Source organism: Pelmatolapia mariae, linkage group LG22 (genome assembly GCF_036321145.2).
Source record: "Pelmatolapia mariae isolate MD_Pm_ZW linkage group LG22, Pm_UMD_F_2, whole genome shotgun sequence".
In the NCBI taxonomy this organism is placed as follows: domain Eukaryota; kingdom Metazoa; phylum Chordata; class Actinopteri; order Cichliformes; family Cichlidae; genus Pelmatolapia; species Pelmatolapia mariae.
The window spans coordinates 31,599,902-31,625,953 of record NC_086245.2 but is presented as its reverse complement, the minus strand read 5'-3'; the positions used below and the strand labels follow the sequence as shown (position 1 = coordinate 31,625,953).

General features: G+C 42.1%; 1 protein-coding gene across 3 annotated transcripts; it reads right to left on the bottom strand.

Annotated features, from left to right (window-relative positions):
- Positions 1-5,551: 5,551 nt before the first annotated feature.
- On the bottom strand, positions 5,552-22,208 carry gon4la (gon-4 like a). 3 transcript variants are annotated; one of them, XM_065471362.1, is made up of 26 exons: positions 21,958-22,208; positions 21,398-21,593; positions 21,108-21,322; positions 20,697-20,771; positions 20,560-20,610; positions 20,427-20,480; positions 18,167-18,262; positions 17,992-18,084; positions 17,212-17,373; positions 16,904-17,114; positions 16,729-16,830; positions 16,268-16,308; positions 16,066-16,181; positions 15,565-15,745; positions 15,384-15,470; positions 15,131-15,308; positions 14,903-15,053; positions 14,608-14,755; positions 12,482-12,598; positions 8,296-8,979; positions 8,134-8,211; positions 7,866-8,051; positions 7,645-7,788; positions 7,243-7,454; positions 6,546-6,648; positions 5,552-6,457 (listed from the first exon to the last, which is right to left on the bottom strand). In XM_065471362.1, exons 2-26 carry the CDS (start codon positions 21,573-21,575, stop codon positions 6,353-6,355), a joined length of 3,768 nt encoding a protein of 1,255 aa, XP_065327434.1. In that variant the 5' UTR covers positions 21,576-21,593; positions 21,958-22,208; the 3' UTR covers positions 5,552-6,352. The 3 variants fall into 3 exon arrangements, with proteins under 3 accessions (XP_065327434.1, XP_065327435.1, XP_065327433.1); XM_065471363.1 differs by having other exon boundaries at positions 21,398-21,529; positions 21,958-22,207; XM_065471361.1 differs by lacking the exon at positions 21,958-22,208 and having other exon boundaries at positions 21,398-21,937.
- Positions 22,209-26,052: the final 3,844 nt, after the last annotated feature.

The following is a 26,052-nucleotide window of genomic DNA, read 5'->3' as shown; positions in this document are numbered from 1 at the left end:
TACTTGAAAACTAAATTATCCAACACAGAAAAACTGGACGTTAAGTCCGACTACCCGAAGCATTTTTCGTGGTGCGCATGCGCTTACGGTCAAGCCCTCGAGCGTTCGAACGAACTGCCGTCACAGTCTCTTAGTCGTTTGTCATAAGTACACCTGTACAAAACAGCACACAACTATCCAGAGCTAGTGTGAGGACGGAGAGTCAAAGATTTAAAAACCTTACGTCACTAAAAAAGTGATAAATTGTCCAAAGCTGTCGCGAAAAAGTGAATTCACGGACAAGATGACCAGCTGTGGTAAAGTGAACCTGGTAGGAAAAGAAAAACTTCACCACATTTATCAGACCACCACTCGTCAAACAAGAAAGCACAAATATTTTTGAAATTTTGAAAATTCAATAATTGCAATGATTAAATGTTAGAAGCTTAGTGGTACATGTGGACTAGCTATTACAGAAAAGTACAAAATGATTTTAGTAATGTTTATTTAGTGCAGCTGTGACAAAAACCTTACACTGGTGATCTAATTTGTTGATGAGAACTTTTTTTTATGTGTAAAACATGCCTGCTCACTGACATCTAACTGTCTTTTCTTTCTAGATTCCATTAGGTGAACCTAGTGAACCGAGGTGCAGTCATCTTGAAGTGCCTCTGTTCAGGTTTAGACACATTGAAGCATGCCTCAAAAACTATTTAGCCAATTTATCATATGAGTAAGTCACAAGTTTAAAATCATCAAGACAGTTATGACCATATACAGACATATTCACTGTTTAAAGGTTTGTTTTGCTCAACCATTTTCAATGTTTTTCTTTCAGACAGTGGACGGCATTAGCCACTGATGACATCACCTCGGATGTCGTTGATCTGCTGACCAACATGTGCCAAGCACTCGTAGGGCACATTAGCACCTTAGTGTTTCAAGGGATAGAACCACAGGTTTCATGCTGCCCACATATTCATGATCCTGGAGACAAAGGAAGCCCCCCTTACCGGTAAACAGTTTCATTCATTCTTAATTTCTTCTTCTTATATAATCTACATTAGATGATTCATCGGGTAATCCTTGTGACAGAGAGGGTTTTTGTTCAGGGTTTAAAGAACAACAGAAGTGCTTTGTATTGCCTCTTAGAATATTTTACGTCTGTGTGAAGTCATCCATATGATTTATTTTCATGAAGCCTGTAGATTTTGACAAAATAGTGATACTGTGGGAAAATGACTGAATACCTGACTAAATTCTCTTTTCTCTCTTTTCAGGATGAATACTGAACCTCTGCTTGATGGGTGCAGTTACTGCAGGGTGACAGAGGATGATATTCAGGCCAGCCTCAGAAACATCTTTGATAAATGTTTCGGTTGGGCCTTGGGTGTTGCGCAACAGCGATCTGGTGACTCAGACCGACTACTGACTTTATTTTCAGTGGAGATTGCAAAGAACGTAAACTCAGCCCTGAGTCATATCACAGGGTCCGCATCCTTGCAATCAGATGAATCCAAATCCCTACTAAATTTTGTTGGGATGGTTTATAATGTAATGAACATTTTACAAGTCTGTGCAAAGACCATAGCTCCCCCTTCTGTAGATAGTCCAAAGACTAGCTACAGCAGTGTTGAATTGACAGACTTTGGGGAAGATAGACAAACTCTACCTTTTGTAGGTAAGGGAAATTTGGGTAGCAAGGGCAAGAGTCGTACATTTGAATTCACTGATGTTAAAAATCTTGACAGTCAGAGTTCAGAGAGTAATGAAAAATGTAACTTGAAACCAGAAAGTAGTGATGCCCCGCAATGTTCGTTTGGGAATGCACCTTTTCAGCTTCCTAAGCCAATAGGTGACGATACTTTTCTCATTTTGTGTCTTGCAAATTTAGTCGCTCACATTTCTGTGAAAACACATACATCTGCTGTAAAGTTAAATTTTCTGCAGATAGTGGCTGATATAAGAGAGAAAATTGGGGGAGACTTGACTCCTCTAAAAACTGTAAAAGACTTGTACATCATAATGTACAAAGACCTGTGTCGCAAGTTTGGATCTAAATATGTGCTTCAGTTTGTAATGGAAAAGGGCGATGTGACTTTTCTGGCAGCCGTTGTGGAGATTTTAAAAGCAGAGCTAAAAAAATCAGGCAGCTCCAATAACGCTCAGAACATTTTCAAAAGGAACAGAAATGTTGCTCCAGCCTGTGACAACAAAACACAAGAATCTGGCAGTGATGCAAAAAACGGATCCACAGATTCACAGGAAGACAGGCCAAGCAACCGTATCATTAGGGCCTTCTCTTCTTTTTTTAGTAGTTTGAGGAGGTTCTTTCACTGCATACGCAGTGAATCAGAAACAGAATAATTATCTTCACAAGTGGTCTGATTGTCAGGGGTCTTTTTTTCCCAAACTGCAGGGTCTTTGCCTTGTAGTATTGATTAGACAATCAGACCACAGGACAGGTTTTAAAATCTGACTCTGTCCACCATATAGTGATTTTGAATGACTCTTTTTGTAAGGAGGATTGTAACAGCAGTATGGCAGCTCTGTGGGGCCTCTCAGAGTGCAAAGACGTGCACTTTGATTGGACACTCTAAATTGCTTACATAATTTGCTTCTTAATTTGAAAATAAAACTTTCATATCAGAAAATGAAACAAATGTGTGTTTGTCAGAACATTTGAGTTGTTAAAGTTAAATAGGTATAATGGTTTGTAGTAAATCTAATCAATCACAAAGTAGAGACAAACGTGAGTCACACAAACTTAATTTAAACAGACTATTTTGTGTTGGTAAATCAAACAAGACATGTAGACTTTCAACATTCATTCATAAGTTTTAACAAAAGTACTAACTGTTTACGATTAAAAGCCATTTTTATACTTTTATACTCAAAAGTAATGCAAGAAATAGTCATAATTTTAAGTATAACAGTTTTTTTAATGAAAGAAAATCTTTCAATTAATTTAGTCTAATTAATTAATTATTAAATTAATTAATAACGTGTTATGTCATTAATTAATAACATGTTGGAATAGTGGAAGTAAAAGTTGTCATTTTTAGAACATGTCTACTACCATCTTGTGCCAATACAGAATAGGACGTCACCGGGTTGGTTGCTGCTAATAGACTTAGCTGTTAGTTAACTAGTGATAGAGCCGACAAGTTTCTGGAAAACATCCATCCATTTATTTCTATTTTTTAACCTTTATATTGCAAACAGTCTCACAATTTTTCTTCTTCCTTCAAATAGTCTAAACCTGATTAATTTGGCAGCTCTTTTCCAGTCTTACTAACCAAAGAGTTTACACACATTTTACAGCACTTTTAACACTAAACTATAGAGTGCTTTTTCTCTCACAATAAAGAGTTATCTGTAGCAGTTGTGTTAATTTCATTCTCTATTATGTGTGTAACCTCTTTATATTTTATTATATATGATAATACATTCTTTGTATCTTTTGCTTAAAGATAAGCAAAAGATAGTGAGCCATTTGTAAAAAATTAGCTGCACAGCTGCCAGTACACTATTACAGTACACTGTGTTTGGTTAGATTCTTCCAATGTGAACACACCCAGACTTAGATCAGGAAATGGTGGTGCGGTGGGGCATGGTCTGCGGTGCCGCTGCAGGGACGATGGACACACCTGCACAACATTGGCAATCACGCCTCGCCTGCATTAAAAGTTGTTCCTGACTGTCGTTGTTGTTGTTAGTGTGTGTGGCTGGCAGCTGCAGACCTGCAGCCACTTGTGAGTGTACAGCAACCGGAATAAAAGTGTGTGTTTGAAAGTGGTAAATTAAGAGTATGCTGAAAAGCATTTAAAATGTGGTCCGGTCTGCCGTGGAGTTATTACACCTGGTTAACTGCTAATAAGAAGCTATTAAGAAAATGCCTAGGGTTACATCCGCAGGTAGGCCTACACGGGTATTTTTTAAAACTGAGTTACCATCACATTATCAGTGTGAGTATTTAAATCAGTGCAACAGCATAAAAAGCGCCAAAGTTCATAGAAAATCACACCTCCTTTCCCCAGTCAAGTCTGTCCCGTATTTAGCAAGTGAAAATAAAATAAAATAAACAATAAAAGGTGAATCAAATAGACCATTACGGCAAGGCTGGGATGGTCCATTTGGTAAAGTAAACCTGTTGGGCATCTTTCTTCGCCTTTAGACAATAATTCTGGTGGCAAAAGAGCCAAACGGGACAGGCAAAAAAAAGAAAAAAGAAAATCACACCTCACTCCGTCCACTTAGACCATATTCTGTAGTATGTATCCCTCTGCAACTGTTCTGAGAAGGACAGTTTTTCCATTGTATAGATCTCTTGTACAGAAGATATCCAGTCTTCAGTTGTAGGTGGCTCAGGCTTGAGCCATCTCCTCATGAGCACCTTTTTAATCAAATCAAATGAAATCACTTTTATTGTCACGTCACATTACTGGTACATTGGTACAGCACATGTGACTGAGATTCTTGTGTGCAAGCTTCACAAGCAACAATGGTGTGCTAAAATACAAGAAAAATAAGAAATAAGCCAAATAATATGGCATATAACTCTACTCCGCATTTATACTAAAAAAAATTATGTTCTTCTTGAAATTTATATATTTTATTCAGGAATGACAACTGTCACACTAGTTGTTTCAGTTTTTGGATCTTTATAAATCTGCAAATAGTAACTGTACTTATTCTCCACACTATTATACAATTCTTGACAAATATCTGTTGTAATTCATGTCTTCTTAATATCTGATAATGATCTATCTACATTAATGTATTTCCATGTAGACCTTGAAGGCCACAATACTGTCTGATTAAATTCTTTGTCATATACTTTAAATGCTCTAGCTCTATTATCCCCATTCCACCCAAAACTATTTTTAAAATCTTTTCCTCTTTCCCACAGTTTCTAACAGTTTCTTAACACGATGACTTTTATTATGACCTTAACCAACTAAACATATTTTCTCCTATTCCTAACTGATGTAATTTAATCAGTAAACCCTTTCTCCAAGGCATATCATATGCTTTTTCTACATCCGAAAACATAGCAACTACAATTTCTTTATTATTCTGAGCTTTCTTAATATCATCTTCCAGACATAAAAGAGGATCCATTGCTACGAAAACTACTCTGATAAGGCGCTGTTATATTTCTTGACTAAAAATTGCACCGACCACTCATTCACCATCCTTTGCATCAATTTACACATATTGAAAGTCAAAGCAATGGTTCTATATTTCCCAGGATTACTATGGCCTTTTCCAGGTTTCTTTATTGGCATAATTATTGCCTTTTTGCATATATATTGGAAGAGCTCTACTTGTCATATCTTATTAAATAACATTAACAATTTATTTAACGCTACATTACTTAAATGTTTCAACATAATATAACATACCTCATCTTTCCCTGGAGCACTATCCTGGTTCTACCCAGAGCTCTTTTCATTTCTCCAATAGAGGGGGCAATTCATTATATCAGTACTCTCTTTCCTCCCTAAAGCTTAAAGATTTCTTTCTTTAGCCTTCACAAACAAACACTTTGTTTACAAACACTTTTAAGGAGTAAAAAAATTTTAATGAGTTATTTTCATTCAATGTGAATAAACATTTGTACAAAACCTTCACACAATGTCTCCTTCACCAACATGAGAGCATGGAATCATGGGAGTGATGAGGTGCCCTCAACGCAGAGCATTATGGGAAACCAGAAGACAGGCCCATCACCAAGGTCACATGACCCAGTTTAAGCCGACTGGAGCTGGTTTCTACTTTCCTTCTTTGTATTATGTGACCACAGAGGCCCCTCCCTCTCTAGAGGAGATAAATTAATGATAAATAATTTTTAAATAAAGCTCTGCTCTGATTGGTCAACAAATCGGAGTTGAAGTATAAACAGGAAGTGTCTCTGAACTCTTTCACAGTAAGCTACAGTCCTGCAAATGAACTCTTTGATCAGCCTCAAATCCGCTCCAGAGAAAAAAGGTCTGAAGAATCCACCATCACCCAGATTGTAGGAAGAGAGTGTTATCCTGAGGCTGTAGAACTTTTAACTGGTTCTAGATTTTAAATCCACAGCTAAGTCTCTAAACCTAAAGTCCAGAACCAAAGGCCGGCCAAGGAGGTTCACATGTATCCTGAATCATTCTATCTCTGATCTAGAATGGAACTCTTTGATCCTCTCGTCTCAACACATTCTAGACACGTTCTCTAAACAGTCTGGCAGAGGTGAGCAGAGCGCCTCCTGCAAGACTCCATTCTTTCATCTAAATAAACTCCACTGGATTCTCAAACTTGGACAGCGGCGGATTCGCATCATTTTGGACTCTGTAGTCTATCTGCAGGTCTCTAACTGGTCCAGGACTCAGTCTGGAGCATCCTGCCTGCTCATTGGCTGTGCCTCAAAGGAACATGAAGTGGACTTTGCAGAGTGGAAAAGCTTCATCAGGTCGAGGAACCGAAGGCGTACCTGAAGAAAACATCGGATTTAATACTTAGAAGAAAAACACAGAACTCAGAGCTCTACACTTGCATGCTGAGGCGTCGCCTCATCTCACCTGTTGGGCAGTCTTGTTTCCCAGGTGGGTAGACACCTGTCTAAACGTTTTCCAGGTGGCTCCCCTCTCCTGACAGGCAGTCAGGATAGCTCGGTCCACCTCACTGGAACAGGAACAATCAGAGTCAGTTTTTCCTCTTTTCTTGTGCTACTTTTAGCATCATCTTAAAACATCTGGCTCTGAAAGCTTCGATGCTTAAATTCATTTTATTTTCATAATGTTTCAAGAGCAGCGTTTATGTTTGTAGTACATTTCAAATGAAACCTTTCTACATCATTTACAGTTTTATTATTTTATACAATACAAATGTCTTTGCTACTAGAAGATGTATGCTTCAGAAGTTTTACTTTTTGGGTTTACATATGTTCCGTCTCATTTTTATTCCTTAAGGATTTTTTATGGAGCATTTAATGAATGTTGTTTTTAGAACACGTTTCCAGAGCACGTGAACATTTGCAGGATGTGTAATGTTTTATGCAACACAGATTTTGAGTGTGTGATTGTGGCTGGTGCAACACTTATTGATGACTTTCTGATATTTTTTACAACATCTGAATAATGCCTCCCAACACTTTTTCAGGACACTGGAGTTTTTTGTCTCTAATAGTTTCAGAACCTTGAAATGATGTTTCATCGTTATAATGTTTCTTTAGTGTTTTCCTGAGGTTATGTTAGTGCTTCTGGATGTTTCTCTGACCGTGTCCACATGACGACTTTCTCCCCAGTGGCTGTCAAAGTGATGTTTTTGGCACAAACCGCTTGCCGCTGCCCCTCATCCTGTTCCTCTCTGTCGGTGCCTTGGTTCCTGTCAGGGGAACTCTGGGCAGCAGAGTTTGTGGTGTGGAACTCCTGGTAGAACTGGCGGAGTTCCTGCTGCAGGTCAGGATGATGGCAGAGCAAAGAAGAGAGCTGACAAAACAAAGAGGATCAGACTTCAGTCTCTCTCTGTTCCATTTTTTTATCAATAACTTGATAAACCCATCATTCCGGAGGAAAATAATCAGTGTTTAATTATTTTATCAGTAGAAGACAGATTTAATTAACAGATTTCCTGATCTCAGGTCAGATCAGCTGAGGGGTCAAATGTCATCTACCTTACCTTGTTTATGTCCTCAGGTAAAGGGGCAGAGCTTCCTTGCAGTACTGACACCACCTGTTGGTAGAGTGAGGAGCTTTCTCCCAGGCTCCATCTCAGTTTCCATAGAAACACTCGACTGCGTTCAAATAGCTGCTGCTCCAGAAGCTGCGGAGATGAAGAGAGCTGATGAGTTGCACCTAAGTCACAGCACACCTCTGCGAGGTCACAGTGATGTCACCCACCAGGCCACAGCGGCGAGCTTGTCTGCGGTTCAGGAAGGCGGCAAAGTCTCTGAGCAGCTGAGGCCACGGCCGCAGCACACTGCTTATTCTGTCATACAGGACATCAACTGCAGCAGTTGAGAACTCGTCCAACACACACAACAGTTCCTCCCACAAGCCCGGATACATCTGCACCGCCTCATAAACCTGACCAGGTAACAGGAAATACAAACAACTGCGGTTACACAATCTTTCTAAATACAATTCAATTTCAGAATTAAAGCCTCACCCTGTAGAGATAATCATGAGCGAACAGCACGTCTTCTGATTCTCTCTGATCATCTTCTTCACTTTCTTCTGACAGTGGCTGAAACCAAACAGGAAGTCAGATATCTGCAGATATCGATTGGTTGATTGACTGAGAGCTGACTTTGGCCACTAAAAGTTTCACCTGCTGAGTTTTTCTGTCTCCATCTTCATCAGGAGCACCACTGTCTTCTTCTGCTCCTCTAGGTGGTGTCAAGATTCCGTCCTCTTTACTCTCTGACCCCACCTCCTGCACATCGTCACTGACAGCAACACTTCCTGCAGCACTGGGTGAAGATTCAGACAGAACCAGGATGATGTCGCCCTCTTCCTCCTCCTCTTCATCAGTTCTGATGACATCATCCCCTGTCACCTGATGGGAGGTGGGGTCATCGCAGGAAGGAGGTGTAAAGGATTTGTGTTCCCTACCCCTCCTCAGGGCTGCAAGTTTCTGACTGTAGCATCTAATTTGATATCTGGTTGCCATGGACACAGTGGCAGTGGAAATGTCAGTGGGGGAATCGGTCCTGGTCAGGAGCAGGCGGTGAAGGAGGACTCGAGGAGGAGTGGGAGCAGAGGGGGCAGAGTCGGGGGGATGAGGGGGGTTGTGGTTTTGATTCAGCAATACAAAGCCGATCCGTCTGAAGTCCAGGTTCTGAGGGAGGCGGGGTGGGTATCGGGTCCCAGGGGGGACGCTGTAGGAGCTGGAGGCGGAGTGCAGGGAAGTCAGCTGACTCTGCTGGGCTCCAGTCCATCTGGAGGGGGTTGGGATGTTTGAGGCGGAGCTATTATAGTGCCTAATGGTTGGGTAGATGACGGGGAGAGAGCGCTGAAGACAGAAAAGAGATGTTTTAAAGGTCCAATCAGTGAGGAGAACACAAATATATTCAGCCATCAAAAAAATATATATATATATATATATATATATATATATATATATATATATATATATATATATATATATATATATATATATATATATATATATATATATATATATATATATATATATATATATATATATATATATATATATATATATATATACACACATATATACATACATACACACACACACACGTGTATATATTATATCATATATATATATATATATAAAAAACCTTTATCCTTCAAGCTCGGGTCCTCTACCAGAGGCCTGGGAGCTTGAGGGTCCTGCGCAGTATCTTAGCTGTTCCCAGGACTGCGCTCTTCTGGACAGAGATCTACGATGTTGTTCCCGGGATCTGCTGGAGCCACTCGCCTAGCTTGGGAGTCACCGCACCTAGTGCTCCGATTACCACGGGGACCACCGTTACCTTCACCCTCCACATCCTCTCGAGCTCTTCTCTGAGCCCTTGGTATTTCTCCAGCTTCTCGTGTTCCTTCTTCCTGATATTGCTGTCATTCGGAACCGCTACATCGATCACTACGGCCGTCTTCTTCTGTTTGTCTACCACCACTATGTCCGGTTGGTTAGCCACCACCATTTTGTCCGTCTGTATCTGGAAGTCCCACAGGATCTTAGCTCGGTCATTCTCCATCACCCTTGGGGGCATCTCCCATTTTGACCTCGGGACTTCCAGGTTATACTCGGCACAGATGTTCCTGTACACTATGCCGGCCACTTGGTTATGGCGTTCCATGTATGCCTTGCCTGCTAGCATCTTGCACCCTGCTGTTATGTGCTGGATTGTCTCTGGGGCATCTTTACACAGCCTGCACCTGGGGTCTTGCCTGGTGTGATAGACCCCAGCCTCTATGGATCTTGTACTCAGAGCTTGTTCTTGTGCTGCCATGATTAGTGCCTCTGTGCTGTCTTTCAGTCCAGCTTTGTCCAGCCACTGGTAGGATTTCTGGATATCAGCCACCTCCACTATCTGCCGGTGGTACATACCGTGCAGGGGCCTGTCCTTCCATGAGGGTTCCTCGCCTTCCTCCTCTTTCTTGGGTTTCTGCTGCCTGAGGTATTCACTGAGCACGCTGTCAGTTGGGGCCATCTTTGTGATGTATTCGTGGATGTTTCTTGTCTCATCCTGGACTGTGGTGCTGATACTCACCAGTCCCCGGCCCCCTTCCTTCCGCTTAGCGTACAGCCTCAGGGTGCTGGACTTGGGGTGAAACCCTCCATGCATGGTCAGGAGCTTTCTTGTCTTTATGTCAGTGGCTTCTATCTCCTCCTTTGGCCAGCCTATTACCCCAGCAGGGTACCTGATCACGGGCAGGGCGTAGGTGTTGATGGCCCGGATCTTGTTCTTACCGTTCAGCTGACTCCTCAGGACTTGCCTGACCCTCTGCAGGTACTTGGTGGTTGCAGCTTTCCTAGCGGCCTCTTCATGGTTCCCATTCGCCTGCGGGATCCCCAGGTACTTGTAACTGTCCTCTATGTCTGCAATGTTGCCTTCTGGTAGTTCAATCCCCTCAGTTCTGACTACCTTCCCTCTCTTTGTTACCATCCGACTACACTTCTCCAGCCCGAATGACATCCCAATGTCATTGCTGTATAGCCTGGTAGTGTGGATCAGTGAATCGATGTCTCGTTCACTCTTGGCATACAGCTTGATGTCATCCATGTACAGGAGGTGGCTGACAACCGCTCCGTTTCGTAGTCGGTATCCGTAGCCAGTCTTGTTAATGATCTCACTGAGGGGGTTCAGGCCTATGCAGAACAGCAGTGGGGACAGAGCATCTCCTTGGTAGATCCCGCACTTGATGGTGACTTGTGCTATGGGCTTGGAGTTGGCCTCTAGTGTTGTACGCCACATCCCCATTGAGTTCCTGATGAAGGCTCTTAGGGTCCTGTTGATCTTGTACAATTCTAGGCATTCCAGTATCCAGCTGTGGGGCATTGAGTCATAGGCCTTCTTGTAATCAATCCAGGCTGTGCACAGGTTGGTCAGTCTGGTCTTAGGTGGTATATATATATATATATATATATATATATATATATATATTTTTTTTTTTTTTTTTTTCATTCCAGAATAAAGTTACATTGAAACCAAGCACACCATTGTTTTTCTTGTGACATTACCAATAAGTTTGATGTGTCACATGGCCCTCTTCCTATTGGCCACCATGGTCACCACCCATCTGGAGGAGTTTGCCCCATCACATATACTTATGTGCCACAAACAGGACTTTAATATCACCAACCATTCCCATGTTATTACGGCGTATCCATATAAATGGTCCGCCCTGTAGTGTGAAATAAAGTGTGGAACTTCTCTGTTTGGTTTGCTCAAAGGTCACAGTTGGTTTTGTTTCCATCACAAACGGTCTGTGTCAGCAGCATCAGCTAATCCTCATCACATCCTTTCTTCAGAATCTAAAATACTGTTCGTTTTTATGACCTCTAGGTGAACCTCATACCTATCAGAACTAGTGCTTCTCAGATTACACAGAGGGAGACACTGCAACAGCAGGAAAACTTTCTGGGGAAAACTGATCGCTTTGTTTCCTGTTCCTTTTCTACTCCTTTACCAGCACGGAAAGGGAGGGTTGCTCTCAGTGCTGACACCTCAGGTTCAGAAGAAGACCGCAGTGATTCTGGCACACCCCAAGCAGAGTAAACAACAACTGGGGAAGTGGTGACGTCATACTTGGTGCACATAACAACAAAGTGACTGTAAAATAAGACTGACCCCACTCAGCTACTCTCCCTCATGTGATGTCAAAGCTGAGTGTTCGCTGCTTTTCATACTTGGACACACAACACATACACACTTCTTCACTGAGGTCGCCATCCTGCACGTCACTTCTAACCATCACATCTCTGCCTCACTGAATGGACTGGCTCACATTTCCTGTTTCACATACAGGGGAACTTCCCACCTTTATTTAAATGCAAACAATACCACTGCTCTTTGACAGTTCTGATGTGGCTAACCCCTCTTGTGACATGTCTCATTTGCCTTCCATAGGCTGATGAGTTTGCAGATGGACTCCTCCTCCTCCATGATGGACTTTGGCTGATGACGAGTCACTCTAACACTCTAACCAGAACCTGCAGCTGATGGGGAACTGGTTCCTGAGGTGCACGATAACACAGAGGAGACAGTGGGAGGACCACAAGGCTGATTACTGACCAGTTAACTACGTTCGCTATGTCCCTCTTCTCTTATAATCCATTCCATGGAGGCAGCAGTCTAAGCAGAGACTCCCAGACCTCCCTTTCCCTGGGCACCTGCTTCATCTCTCCAGTGTCACCTGGGTCTCCTCGGTCAACTGTTTGACACCATGTCATCAGTGTCTATTCTGGAACTAGTTTTCCATAAAGAGAAGACGGGCAGGAAAAATGCAGAGAGGAACAAAGGATACACAAGCAGCCTTCCTACCAGCAGCCACAGAGGCATGACGCTCTCCTCTCTCTCCACAGGAGGTCGCCAGTCTGCTAAATTCACGGGACGACATGCCACTGGCATTGGGAGCACCCGCCGCTGGTACCGGAAGGTCTGCAGAAGACAGAAAGATGGACTGTGTGTTTTTATGTACAGAGGTGTGATAAAGCAGATCATTTTTTGAAAAAATAAAGGACAGCTCAAGTGGAGCGGTCGAAGAATAAACATTTAAAATAAGTACTCATTTATGCAGCGATACAAATGTTTTAATACTGAAGAACATGAAAACATTACTTTTAGCTACATGTCGGCAAAGTTATGTGACATTAGTGATGTTAGTACTAGTGAGGTTCCACTTGCTTTTAAAGCCTTTACTGTAAAAGGCATATTGTTAAAAAATTGACTTTAATTTTACAGAAATTGTGATGACTTTATGGATAATTAAAGTCAGTAACATATCCAAAAACAAAATACGCTGAAATGTAGACAATCTTTGAATGCTGCCTGGTTTTCAAACCTGAATATCACAGTACTAGCAGGATTCATAGCACTGTTAATGTTAGCTCGGTTATTTTGCTGGCTCCGTTTGTGTGTTTTTTTTAATGAGCTGCTAAGTTAAATTTGTGTTTTAATCCTGTAGCTCAGCGGTCCCCAACCTTTTTTGCGCCACGGACCGGTTTATGCCCGACAATATTTTCACGGACCGGCCTTTAAGGTGTCGCGGATAAATACAACAAAATAAAACTAGTACCGGTACCAGAAAAAAGAAGATTTATTCATAACACATGTGAAAAGACCCAGGAAAACCGAGTTAACGATAAAAACGATAACAAAATAACGCTGAAAACCGATAAAAACCCTGAAAACCATACATTTCACACCTGAGCCTCAACTCTCGCGGCCCGGTGCCAAACGACTCACGGACCGGTACCGGTCCGAGGCCCAGGGGTTGGGGACCGCTGCTGTAGCTTATCACATATTTGATTTCCATGTTTGAGAACTGCAAGTTTTCAGATCATCTGCGATCATCTCTGAGGGACAGCTGATGAAACAGAGGCTTTCCACCCTTGATGATACAGGACAAATTCAGCAGTGTGTGAGGAAGAGCCAGCACCAGCTGAGAGATGAAGAGAACAGACAGACTGTTCTCTCTATGAGAGGGACTACTTAAAAAAAAAGTTTAAAATAACTAATTATCTGTCCTAAATCAATCTTATTAGGTAAAGTCATCATTAAATCTATCAAAGTGTTTTCAGTGTGGAAGAAAGTACTCAGGGCACTCAAGTAAAAACTATGAAAGGCAGTAAAAAGTTCTATATTCAGAAACTTAAAGTACGCAAGTATCAGCAGCAGAATGCACCTGAAAATAAAAGTCAGTGTTTCTTTTAGTTATATGAAACATGGAGTGTTTTGGATTAGTAGTACTGCTGTTTGTTGAATTATATTGCTGTAGATGTTTATATGCTTTATGTATTTTGGGGTAAGTTGATCTATAGTGCTATAATTTATAAGGATGTTATGTTTTTTTTTTATCATTTTTGCCAGGTCAGTCTGTTTAAGGCTCTGATATCTATTCAATATGCTTAAAACAGTTATGGGATGATTTTCTCAAAATCAAAATAAATTTTTCACAAAATTGACAAATCAATAAATCAATCTACTCTTCATTTTATCTAACAAACACACAGTTATCACAGCTCGTAAATTCTCTTTTTACCCATATAAGTAAGCTTTCAGACAAATTTGGTATTGCCAATATATTAAAAGAACAATATTTGTCTCTCTTATTTGAAACAGAGTTAAAGTTCACTGCTGTACATTTTTAATTAAATGCAGTACATTTAATATTGGCCATGTTATATTTACATTACCAAACTGAAATGACACTAGTCTCATGAACAACATTAGCTAACTAGTTAATCTTAAAATTACTGTTGGGTACAGAAATTAAGCCCAACAATATTGTATTTACAGTCCTGTGGTCTTAGCCTCAGATACTTCACAAACCAAAAAAATCTCATTAAAAAACCCACATAATTTTCGCTTTCAAAAGGCCAGGTGCTTGGAAGGATGCAACCCATGAATTGGGACACACCATGTGTGTGTATGTATGTCTGCGTTACCTTGACAACGTTGTCAGGAAAACCTGGCCGGCAGCACTGCAGGATCCTTCGTCGAACCTGAACCAGAGATTTCCTCAGCAGGAACTGGGACACCAGTTTGGGCGGGTCACATGACCCTTCCATATTCCTGAGGCCGAGCACCAACAGACTGAAACACACACACACACACACACACACACACACACACACACACACACACACACACACACACACACACACACACACACACACACTCTAAGGGCATGGTGAAGGTTTTTCTCAGGCCTCTTTGTGTGTGCTCTGAGTGTGTGCTCACCAGTCCTCAGCCGGAGTGAAGGCTGCCGTCCTCCGGGGGCAGTACAGCGCGGGATCTAGGCTAGCACAAGGCAGCAGCTCCGGGTACATGAAGACGGGCCGTGTGGCAAAGAGCCAGGCAAGCTCAGCCGGCATGACGGGGAAGCAGCGCACTGTTAGCATGTAAAAACAAGTTTCAATCAAAGTTTCAAGTCGATCAATCAGGAGCCCCGCCCCCACCTGTACTCACTCCGTCCCCGGGCATCGCGGGGGCGAAGCTGTGGCTGGTAGCTGATGGGAGCCTGACGCAGCTCATCCAGCAGCTGCAGCGCCACCTGCAGGTTGGATGCTCTGAAGACACTACAGAAACCAGGAAGAGCCAACAAACCAATCAGCTCGGCCCGCTGCGCCAGCAGGTCTAGCTCACACTGAAAGACAGGAAGTGAGCGTCAATGGGTGCATTAACAACAGGAAGTACATCACAACACATCCAGGTGAGTTACCAGGAACTGCCGGCAGGTCTCCGCTTCGCTGTGCAGTCTGGGCACAAGTGAGGTCAGCAGGTAAACCTGAGTAAGTAGCTGGACATGCTGAAAGAAAGACGACAGGTGAGTTCAGTTGCTGTTATCATGTTAAAAGCATGGTAACAGCTCTCAGCCGCCATGCTAAAAGAGTAGAGTTTACCTGTTGGAGTTGCTGCTGCAGGCATTTCCTCTGCTCAGCGTTCAACTTGAGCATGATCAGCTCTGTGTGCGTGTCATGTGGCACTCCAGTCAGCGGTTTCCTTCTTATCAATGCCAGCTGCTGCTTCACCGTGCGCAGCTCTGTGATTGGTCCATCCTCAGCCTCATCATCAGGACACTCTCTGACGTGAAAACACACAGACAGTGATGTATCTGTGTGTGTGAGCATGTATTCATGTCTTTGTGGGGACCAAAAATTGGAAGTTTACTATACTTGGGACCAACAGCCCTCATGCGGACCAAAATCCCAGTACCCACAAGTTTGAAGGCCTTTTAGAGAATCAAAATGTGGTTTTAATGTCAGGGTTACAATTGTGTTATGTTTAGGTTAGGTTTAGGCATTCATTTTTGATGGTCAGGGTTCGTTGCTAGTGAAAGCATGTCAATTAGATGTCCCCACAATATATGAATACCCGACTGTGTGCGTGTGTTAGTTACGCACCTGTCCTGCTGCTCCTCAGGTGTGTGGGTCTGAAATGTTTGTGCTTCCTCCTGTGGCTCTTCCTCTTCCTCGTGGCCTTCATCATCCACTTCCTGTCCAGCCAGGTCCTCTTTCAGCTGAGACACACAGACAGGTGAGGAGACAGGTGAGGAGACACTGAGGAGACAGGTGAAGAGATAGGTGACCTGAAGGTGTTTTATACCGTTTCAAAGAGCTCCTCCATCAGCTCGTTCACCTCCTTTTCTGAAGACATAAACACAAATTATCATTTTCAGCAGGTATTAATCACATTTATTGCTCGCTTATGAGTCAGATGACATACAGCACTTTTTTTTTCCCCTTGTTCAGTCAGTCAAAAACACAGACCACACACACACACCCTTGATGCATCCATCAGTGTGTGTGTGTGTGTGTGTGTGTGTGTGTGTGTGAGAGAGAGGGTAGGCCGGAGGAGAGGAGAGGAAAAAAATTACAATAAAAAAAAAAAAATTAAAAATCCATGGACCTTTGATTGTTAGCCGCCCACTGATTACTGATTTCTCAGATATTACGGCTGATTACCTGAGGCACCCTGGGCAAGGTGTGCACTGTGTTTAAACAGATGACTGAGCAGCTCCTTTGTAAATTCAGGAAAAATCTGAACACGTGTGTTTGTGTACTTACTGGTGATGCGGACAGCCTTGTCATCACGGTAATCCTCTACATCGGGCTCGTCAATGTCAGCCAGGAAGTTGTACTCTGGATCATCCTCATCATCACACTCCTCTGTCAGAAAAAGATTCCTGATCAGTTTGAGTCCAGTCAGAACTCGAATCCCTGCTCCGTTATGAACCCTCACCTTCATTGTCCATGTCTGAGCTCATCAGCCCTCTCAGCCAATCGGTCCACTCCCTGTCCTCGTGGGTGGAGCTAGAGTCGTACATATCAGGTGTGATGTCAGGAGCTTGGAGTTCTGCCTCCAGCCGGCCCAGCGGGACATCCCTGAGAGGACGTTTGGACCGAGTCCGAGATGCCATGAGACCGGCCTCATCCTCCGACTCAGACAGAGGCTGACGACACAGAGATGATCCATAATGATCTGTCGCTTTTATCTTTATCGTTATCGTATATTGATGCATCACATGACCAGATTGTCTCCATAGTTACCTGATAGGGCTCCATACAAACAGCCAGCTCCTCCTCCACAGCATGAAGCTTCTCCAGGAAGGTCCTGTCAGTCACAGGTTTAGGAAGTGGAGCTTTGGGGGGAGGGGGCGGCCCCATGGAAACAGACCTTGCCCTCACAAGTCTGGACCGACTCCGCGACTTCTGATAGGACGGAAGACAGGAAGCAGGCTTTAAAGTTCAGGTAGGCCAGGGCTCTCCAGCTCCAGTCCTCGCGAGCTACTGTGCTGCAGCTTTTAGATGCATCCCTACTCCAACACAGTTGAATCAAATGGTTGAGCTACTTCTTCAGCATGCCATCAAGTTTGGCAAAGGCCTGGTAACAAAGCCTTTAATTTGATTCAGGTGTGTTGGAACAAGAATGCATCTAACATTTGCAGGACAGAAGCTCTCAAGGACTGGAGTTGGAGACCCCTGAGGTAGACAGTGTCCCATTCACAGGTTTAGAAAAAAGTCAAATCAGAGCTTTTAGGAAAATCAGCAAATAAAAACAATGTTTTATACTCAGGTTTCATAAACCGGTGTGTTTAAAACTGCTGAATATTCCTGTTTTCACTCAAATCTCCATGTTTTTCCATTAGATCAACAGAAATAATTTGATCAGTAGTTTTGCCAATTGGTCATCAATAAAGTTTTTGAATTTGTTCATTTCTAACAAACTGATGTTTGAGGGACCAGTCAAACACTGATTGTTTCACACATTTTCACTTCTAAAGCTCTGACTGATCAGCAGACTGACAGCGATGATCACACTCTGAGGACCTGCCATGGGCTGGAGCCGTCCTCCTCAGCTCGGGGCAGCCGAGTCCCTCGAGGAGACGAAGCTGTGCTCTCCATGTCACTCTCCTGGAACGTCTACACAGACACACAACCAGTGAAAAATCAGTAGCCGGTCATCATCAACATCACAGCACGCTGCAGACGCTTGGAGCCTCACGTCTTCAGCCGTCTCGTCCTCCTCCTCCTCCTCGGGATGGTACTCGTCATCAGAGGAGTCTTCCTCAGCCAGAGGGATGTCGACAAACTGCGGAGCCTGAAGACAGACACATGTAGCTGAAACTTCATTGACACTGTAATTCCACACAGAAAACAAAGGAGATCACACACATCCTACAGCGTTAGTCTCAGCGTTCAGCAGAGAAATAAGAATCACATTTTATGACTACTACAAAAACACTAGAGTTGGAGAAAAAAGGACTTTAAAAATGCCTCTTTTTACTTCTAATTATTTTTAAATTGCTAACCTGCTTTAAAACTGTTCATACTCTGACTAAAAGTCAGGTCAGATATACACTACCAGTTAAAAGTTTGGACACACTTTGTCATTTAATGGTTTTGCTTATTTGAACTACTTTCTACATTATAACTGCAAACTGAAGATATCAAATATATAAAGCAAGATATATAGAAATGTAGCAAAACAAAATAAATAACTCTAAATATGCCTTATAGTTTAGATTCCAGAAAGTTAGACACAAACTTTGTTGACAGCGCTGCAAACCCTTGGCATTCTCTCAATGAGCTTCATTAGTCACCTGAAATAGCTTTCACCACAGGTGAGCCTTTTCAGGGTTCATTTGTGACATTTATTGTCTTCTTACAACTGATGGTCCCCAACTGTGTTATTGTGCATAAGTCAGGTTGGTACTCAGCGGACATAACTATTTGACAACTATTAGAATTCATATAAGGGCAAGAACCGATCAGCTAAGTAAAGAGAAACGACAGTCCATCATTACTTTAAGAATTGAAGGTCAGTCACTCCGGAAAATTGCTAAAATTTTGAATGTGTCCCCAAGTGCAGTGGCAAAAACCACCAAACCCTACGATGAAACTGGCACACACAAGGACCGCTGCTGAGGATAAATTCATCCGAGTCACCAGCCTTAGAAATCGCAAGTTAACAGCACCTCAGATTAGAGTCCAGGATAAATGCCACATAGAGTTCCAGTAGCAGACACATCTGTACATCAACTGTTCAGAGGAGAGACTACGTGAATCAGGCCTTTATGGTCAAATAGCTGCTAAGAAACTACTACTAAGAAAAAGCAACAAGCAGAAGAGATTTGTTTGGGCCAAGAAATACAAGGAATGGACATCAGACCAGTGGAAATCTGTGCTTTGGTCTGATGAGTCTAAATTTGAGATCTTTGGTTCCACCCGCCGTGTCTTTCTCATCCGACACAGAAAAGGTGAACGAATGGTCTCTACATGCATTGTTCCAATCGTAAAACATGGAGGAAGAGGAGTGATGTGTGTGAGGTGGGGGTGCTTTGCTGGTGACACTGTTGGAGATTTATTCAAAATTGAAGGCACACTGAACCAGCATGGCTACCACGGCATCCTGCAGCGACATGCCACCCGATCCGGTTTATGTTTAGTTGGACTACCATTTATTTTTCAACAGGACAATGACACCAAACACACCTCCAGGCTGTGTAAGGGCTATTTGACCAAGATGGAGAGTGATGGAGTGCTGCGCCATGGCCTGACCTCCGCAGTCACCTGACTTAAGCCCAATCGAGATAGTCTGGGACAAGATGGATCACAGAGTGAAGGCAAAACGGCCAATAAGTGCTCAATATCTCTGGGAACTCCTTCAATACTGTTGGAAAACCATTTCAGATGACTACCTCATTAGGCTCATCAAGAGAATGCCAAGAGAAAATGAAGTAAGTTATAAAAGCAGTTTGTATATTTTTACAAATCGTCAAGAACACAGTAAAAAATATATATTTTTAAAAATACTAACATTAAAAATTAAAACAATTACATAATCTACTTAAAAAAAAAGAAAAAATTACAAACTCATTTTTTAAATTTTATGTTAGTTTCAAGTGTTTTTAATATCTAGAGATGTAACTAAAATAAAATAAGAATTTTAAATCTGAATTGTTTAACATTTAAAAACTGAATTAATGTGTAATTGAATTAATTTGATGGCTATTTCTCCCAAATTAAATAAATGAAAAATGCCAATGAAAAATTTAAAATGATTAAAAAACACTTTACGGTGTTAAAAATTGAATTCAAGTCAAATGCTGACAAAATGCCATTAAAAGCTTTTACGTCATTTTAAAACATTAAAAAAAATGCAGGGATTAAAATGTTTTTCAGATGATTTTAAAAAGTTACACTTAACTGAAGACTTTATAAAGAGTGCAGTCAGGATTTCAGGTTTGACCTTTGACCTTTACCTTGACGATGTCACTGGTTTTCTTGATGGGCGAGATGGTCCAGGTTGGAATCACCTGACAGAAAACAAAAAGTTCAGAGTGCTGTGTGTGTGTGTATGTGTGTGTGTGTGTTGGCTGCTGTAAGGGGACTCACTACGCCTTTCTCCACCACCTCCTTCAGCTTAGATCGAGTCATTTTGGGCTCCTGCAGAAAAGAAAGAAAGTCTGTAAGCAGGGTCAGGACTCACGTGATGGCAGTGAATAATTGATTTGATTGGATGATAGACTCACAAATGGAGGGACAGCCTCAGTCTCATTAATGGCAGCTTTCATCATGGCCACCACATGCTCATTGGTGATCACTTCCTGTGGGTCAAAGGCCAACGTTTAAACTGTAAGTTTCCCATGTTCTTGTTGAAAGCCTTTGAGTTTGTTACACTTCATATCTTTAAAAGAGCTCAGAGTAACCTCAGACAACTGAATGTACTAAAGACTGTCAAAGACTGACAGTAGTCTTTAATAAGCCGTTACCATCTAACAGGCATCCTACTCCAAGTCATTGATGGGTAAGTCACATGACACTTCATGGACAAATACTTCAAATTAAACTGCTTCAAAGACAGTAGGCTTAAAAACCTGAATGCAATCAAAAATCGTGATCACACCCTCTCCCTCTCCAGGCGTGTGGGTGGAGGCACTCACGTGGATGATGTTTTTCACGTTCACTGTGGTCAGGTTGTGCTGTTTGGACTTTGTCTCCAGTGACTGATCCAGCTGTCTGTCAATCTCCACCTCCACTCCTGCCTCCTCCTCGCTCTCTGAGGCCCCATCCCTTGGATCCTCCTCCTCAGCCAGTTTCCTCTTCCTCCTTCTGGCGGCCTTCTTCTTGGCAGCCTTCATCTCCACCTGGCTGTCCTCTGATGGAGAGATCGGTCCATCAGAGACATGGGTCCTCACAAAGCCACCAGCGTATGTGCATGTGTGTGCATTACCCATGGTGATGATGAGTCTGGAGTCAGTGGTGTCTTCCTCCACCAGCTGGTAACGCTGCTCCTCCTCCTTCTCCTGTAGCAAAGCATCATGGGAGGCGAACTGCAGCAGTGTAGTAGCAGTGACGGCAGGAGCTGGGCCGGACAGGCTGAGTTTAAGACACTTTCGGCCCGAGTTCATCGTGCAGAAACATGACCTCTGAAACAGTGACATCAGACTCAAACGACTTATACAGATTAGAATAAAAAGTATTGAAGGGACACCCAAGCTGTGACTCCCGCCCCTCAGCAGGCTTCCAAAAGTTGACCAATCACAGCAAACAAGATCAGAAGATCAATAACAGTTCTTTTTGAACTGAGCCCCAGAAGGAGACCCTGGTGCAGGCAAGCAGGGTGGACCTCCTTTAGCAAATCTAAAAGGTTAGCTGCTTCTTTTCGCAGCTCCTGTCGGCGTGAACATGCTGTTAAAGACCGAGAGACATGAGACCTGAACCAGCAGAGGAATGGGCAGACAAGGAACGAGTAGCCACCGTGCTAAACTACCTGAATTCACCTGTGTTTACCTGTTTTAGCCGCTTCGGCTCTTCGTCCCGCCTCCCGCCGGCTAGCTGCTAACGTTAGCCCCAGAGGTCCGTGGGCCGCGAGGGTGATCCAGCTCAAGAGTGCACGGGGCAGCAGGCCTTCTTGTCCGTTCTCGGTACCCACACGATAACGGGCATGGTCCGGTGCAGCACAGACTAACTTACCGCCACAACGTCAGATGAGTCTGCCTCCAAAAACTACATTTCCGGCGCCCTCACTGTGACGTGTGGAGCGGCGTAATTCTCCTTCTTCTCTAGTTTTATGGCGGTTGGCAAACAAATTCTAGGTGCATTAGCGCCACGTACTAGATTGTAATCTTTTATCAGAACCTATAGTACCACCGTTATTTTCTTATTAAAATTCCTGTCTCTTTCAAAAATTTTAAAATATCAGCAAAAAACTATGCTCCCCGAGTCTCTTTGAAATAATTCCCTTCTCCTTAAATTATTCTTGTTCTTATGAATGTAATGTAGGCGGTTAATGACTGAGAGTGAGTTGTATAAGGGCGGACTAACCTTTCTTTTGTTTTAGTTTTTTTTTTCTTTGTGCCACTTCCCTTTATGTCCCAGATTGCAGGTCATGCATAGCGCTGATTCCCAGCTGTGCTGAGACCCGAATTATGTGCAGTGCGTGCCCACGGGTAAATTGATTGCAGTGTCTGTAAACGGGGTGTGACGGTAGCAGTGCCGTGTTATTTTTCGCACCGTTTGTTTGGTAGGGCTCATGTGCAGCTGGGATATCAGCAGGATTTGTTGTAAATCTTCACAAGAATTTCTGGGGGGGGGGTCACAGCTTGGGTGTCCCTTCAACACTTTTTATTCTTATCTGTATAAGTCGTTTGAGTCTGATGTCACTGTTTCAGAGGTCATGTTCTGCATGAAGATTTCTGACTAACACCAATCTCTCATGGGAGCATTTATTATAGTCTAAGAATATGTGCTCTACTGCTTCCATTTGTCTGCAATAATAACAATAACCTGTTAACTATTTTAATCTGTTAAGTCCCGTGTGACCAAATCTCATCCTTGACATAACATCCTCTTCTTTCTTTATTGTATTACATTTTCTAAATTCCCTCAATTTTTTTTTTTAAATATTGTAATAATATCTTGTCTTGACTTCTCTATCCCATTGGTCTTGCAGTTTCTTCTTACCATGTAACTTAACTACACTCTTAACTTAATTTTTGCTCATTTTCACATTAAAATCTACCACATTTTTCTTTCCTGCACTTTTAGCAAATTTGTCTGCCCCCTCATTTCACTCTGTGCCATTATGTACAGGAACCCACATTAACTTGACCTCTGTGCCTTTTTTTTTTTCGATCCTGAAAACTAAATGAGTTATTTCTAATACAATGTCTGGTCTTGAATCTGAATGCATATTATACATACTTGTTAATGCATTACTTGAGTCTGAACATACTAAAACGTTTGGTCCAATTTCCTGTACCCAATCTGATGACATCTGTTATGGAAATTTCTAGTTCTCTCTCTGTGTGTGTGTGTGTGTGTGTGTGTGTGTGTGTGTGTGTGTGTGTGTGTGTGTGTGTGTGTGTGACCTCGTAAGGAAAACTGCTAGGAGTAATTATGTTTCACTATGTTATCTGCTAACTGTTTTGCTCAGAAGGATCCAGTATTTAAAACTACCAACTCCTTATACAGTGGCTTGCAAAAGTATTCGGCCCACTTTAACTTTCCCACATTTTGTCACATTACAGCCACAAACATGAATCAATTTTATTGGAATTCCACGTGAAAGACCAATACAAAGTGGTGTACACGTGAGAAGTGGAACGAAAATCATACATGATTCTAAACATTTTTGCTGATCAGAAATGCAGCCAAGAGGCCCATGGTGACTCTGGACGAGCTGCAGAGATCTACAGCTCAGGTGGGGGAATCTGTCCATAGGACAACTATTAGTCGTGCACTGCACAAAGTTGGCCTTTATGGAAGAGTGGCAAGAAGAAAGCCATTGTTAACAGAAAACCATAAGAAGTCCTGTTTGCAGTTTGCCACAAGCCATGTGGGGGACACAGCAAACATGTGGAAGAAGGTGCTCTGGTCAGATGACCAAAATGGAACTTTTTGGCCAAAATACAAAACGCTATGTGTGGCGGAAAACTAACACTGCACATCACCCTGAACACACCATCCCCACTGTCAAATATGGTGGTGGCAGCATCATGCTCTGGGGGTGCTTCTCTTCAGCAGGGACAGGGAAGCTGGTCAGAGTTGATGGGAAGATGGATGGAGCCAAATACAGGGCAATCTTGGAAGGAAACCTCTTGGAGTCTGCAAAAGACTTGAGACTGGGGCAGAGGTTCACCTTCCAGCAGGACAACGACCCTAAACATAAAGCCAGGGCAACAATGGAATGGTTTAAAACAAAACATATCCATGTGTTAGAATGGCCCAGTCAAAGTCCAGATCTAAATCCAATCGAGAATCTGTGGCAAGATCTGAAAACTGCTGTTCACAAACGCTGTCCATCTAATCTGACTGAGCTGGAGCTGTTTTGCAAAGAAGAATGGGCAAGGATTTCAGTCTCTAGATATGCAAAGCTGGTAGAGACATACCCTAAAAGACTGGCAGCTGTAACTGCAGCAAAAGGTGGTTCTACAAAGTATTGACTCAGGGGGCTGAATAATTACGCACACCCCACTTTTCAGTTATTTATTTGTAAAAAATGTTTAGAATCATGTATGATTTTCGTTCCACTTCTCATGTGTACACCACTTTGTATTGGTCTTTCACGTGGAATTCCAATAAAATTGATTCATGTTTGTGGCTGTAATGTGACAAAATGTAGGAAAGTTCAAGGGGGCCGAATACTTTTGCAAGCCACTGTATATATCATCAGTTATTTCTTCTAATAGTCCCCCATTACTGTCATTCTGATTCCCTTGTGAATTCCCCACACCAAACTATCTTTCCTCCTAATCAACAGGATTGATTAGGCTTATGCTTCTTCCTACTGATTTTTGAACATGTAAGTAGTTTATAATTGTTATTTTGTTTTCCCTTTTGTTTTGTCTCTTTTTCTCTGTTGTTGTTATACTATTTTAACATGTTCAAAATAAAGACATAATACAGTACAATTCTAGGGTTTTTTTCTAATTGCCTACATGGGATATACAAATGCATTATTTTATTTATTATTTATTTATTTCCCTCATTCACCCATACTTGTACAGCAATGGCTTCTAACTCTTGTGTTGAATTGAGTTGTCAATAATTAAAGTTTTGTTTTAGGACTATGGCAAATCCTCCTCCAATTCCATTTTATTGTGTGCTCTCATGACTGCATGCTGATGTGCCTTCATTCAGGCTTCAACGTACCCGCAGGTAGAGCTGCTCCCAGCTTTTTAACATCAAATTTGTTTGGGGTTTTTTGGTATTAAAATGTCCCAAACACTGGTGGTATTTTACATCTTTAAAAAGATGTAAATATATTTTTGACTTTGTCTCTTATATGAGACAAAGCTGCGTCACTACAGCAGGAATACTAACAGACTTTAAAAAATGAGTTATTTGTGTTTCTGAGCAGTTTTTACGCACTGAAATGAATCTTCTGTCCTTCAGTTTTAATCACTGAAGCTCATTTGCCATAACACAGGAAGTCCTCCCTCCACACTTTGTTATAGTAGAAGCAACAGCTGGGTGTGATGCTAGTTTCACCTTCTCTGGTATCTCAAATTCTGTTGTTCTAGGTAAACTGTTTAGATTTGTTTCCGTATTCCACTCTCCATGTTCCAGATCCTCCATTTGGAGAGTTGTCCATTTCTGTGAGTTCATCATAGGTCTGACAGATTAAAGACCTCACAGGAAAAGAAGGTTGTTAACTCCACTTCATGGAAATGCATAGGTGTGTTGATATTATCTTATATAAGCGTGCTTATTAGAATTTTAGTTTAAAAGTAAAGAAATAAAAAATAAACAGGAAACATGCTAGCTGACTAGTCTAAAATTAAGAAACACTCAGATAAATTAAATCTGAGAACTGTTTAATCTCAAACGCTAAACCAAAGCATTTATTTATCACATTCTTCAATAATGAATCATGATGCTGTG

Coding starts and splice junctions, on each gene's coding strand:
- gon4la (XM_065471361.1), bottom strand. CDS start 21,608: ATGTCACTGTTTCAGAGGTCATGTTTCTGCACGATGAACTCGGGCCGA. Junction 16,309..16,728: donor CAAGGCTGTCCGCATCACCA/GTAAGTACACAA, acceptor TTATGTCTTCAG/AAAAGGAGGTGAACGAGCTG. Junction 15,309..15,383: donor AGACCTGCCGGCAGTTCCTG/GTAACTCACCTG, acceptor CCTGTCTTTCAG/TGTGAGCTAGACCTGCTGGC.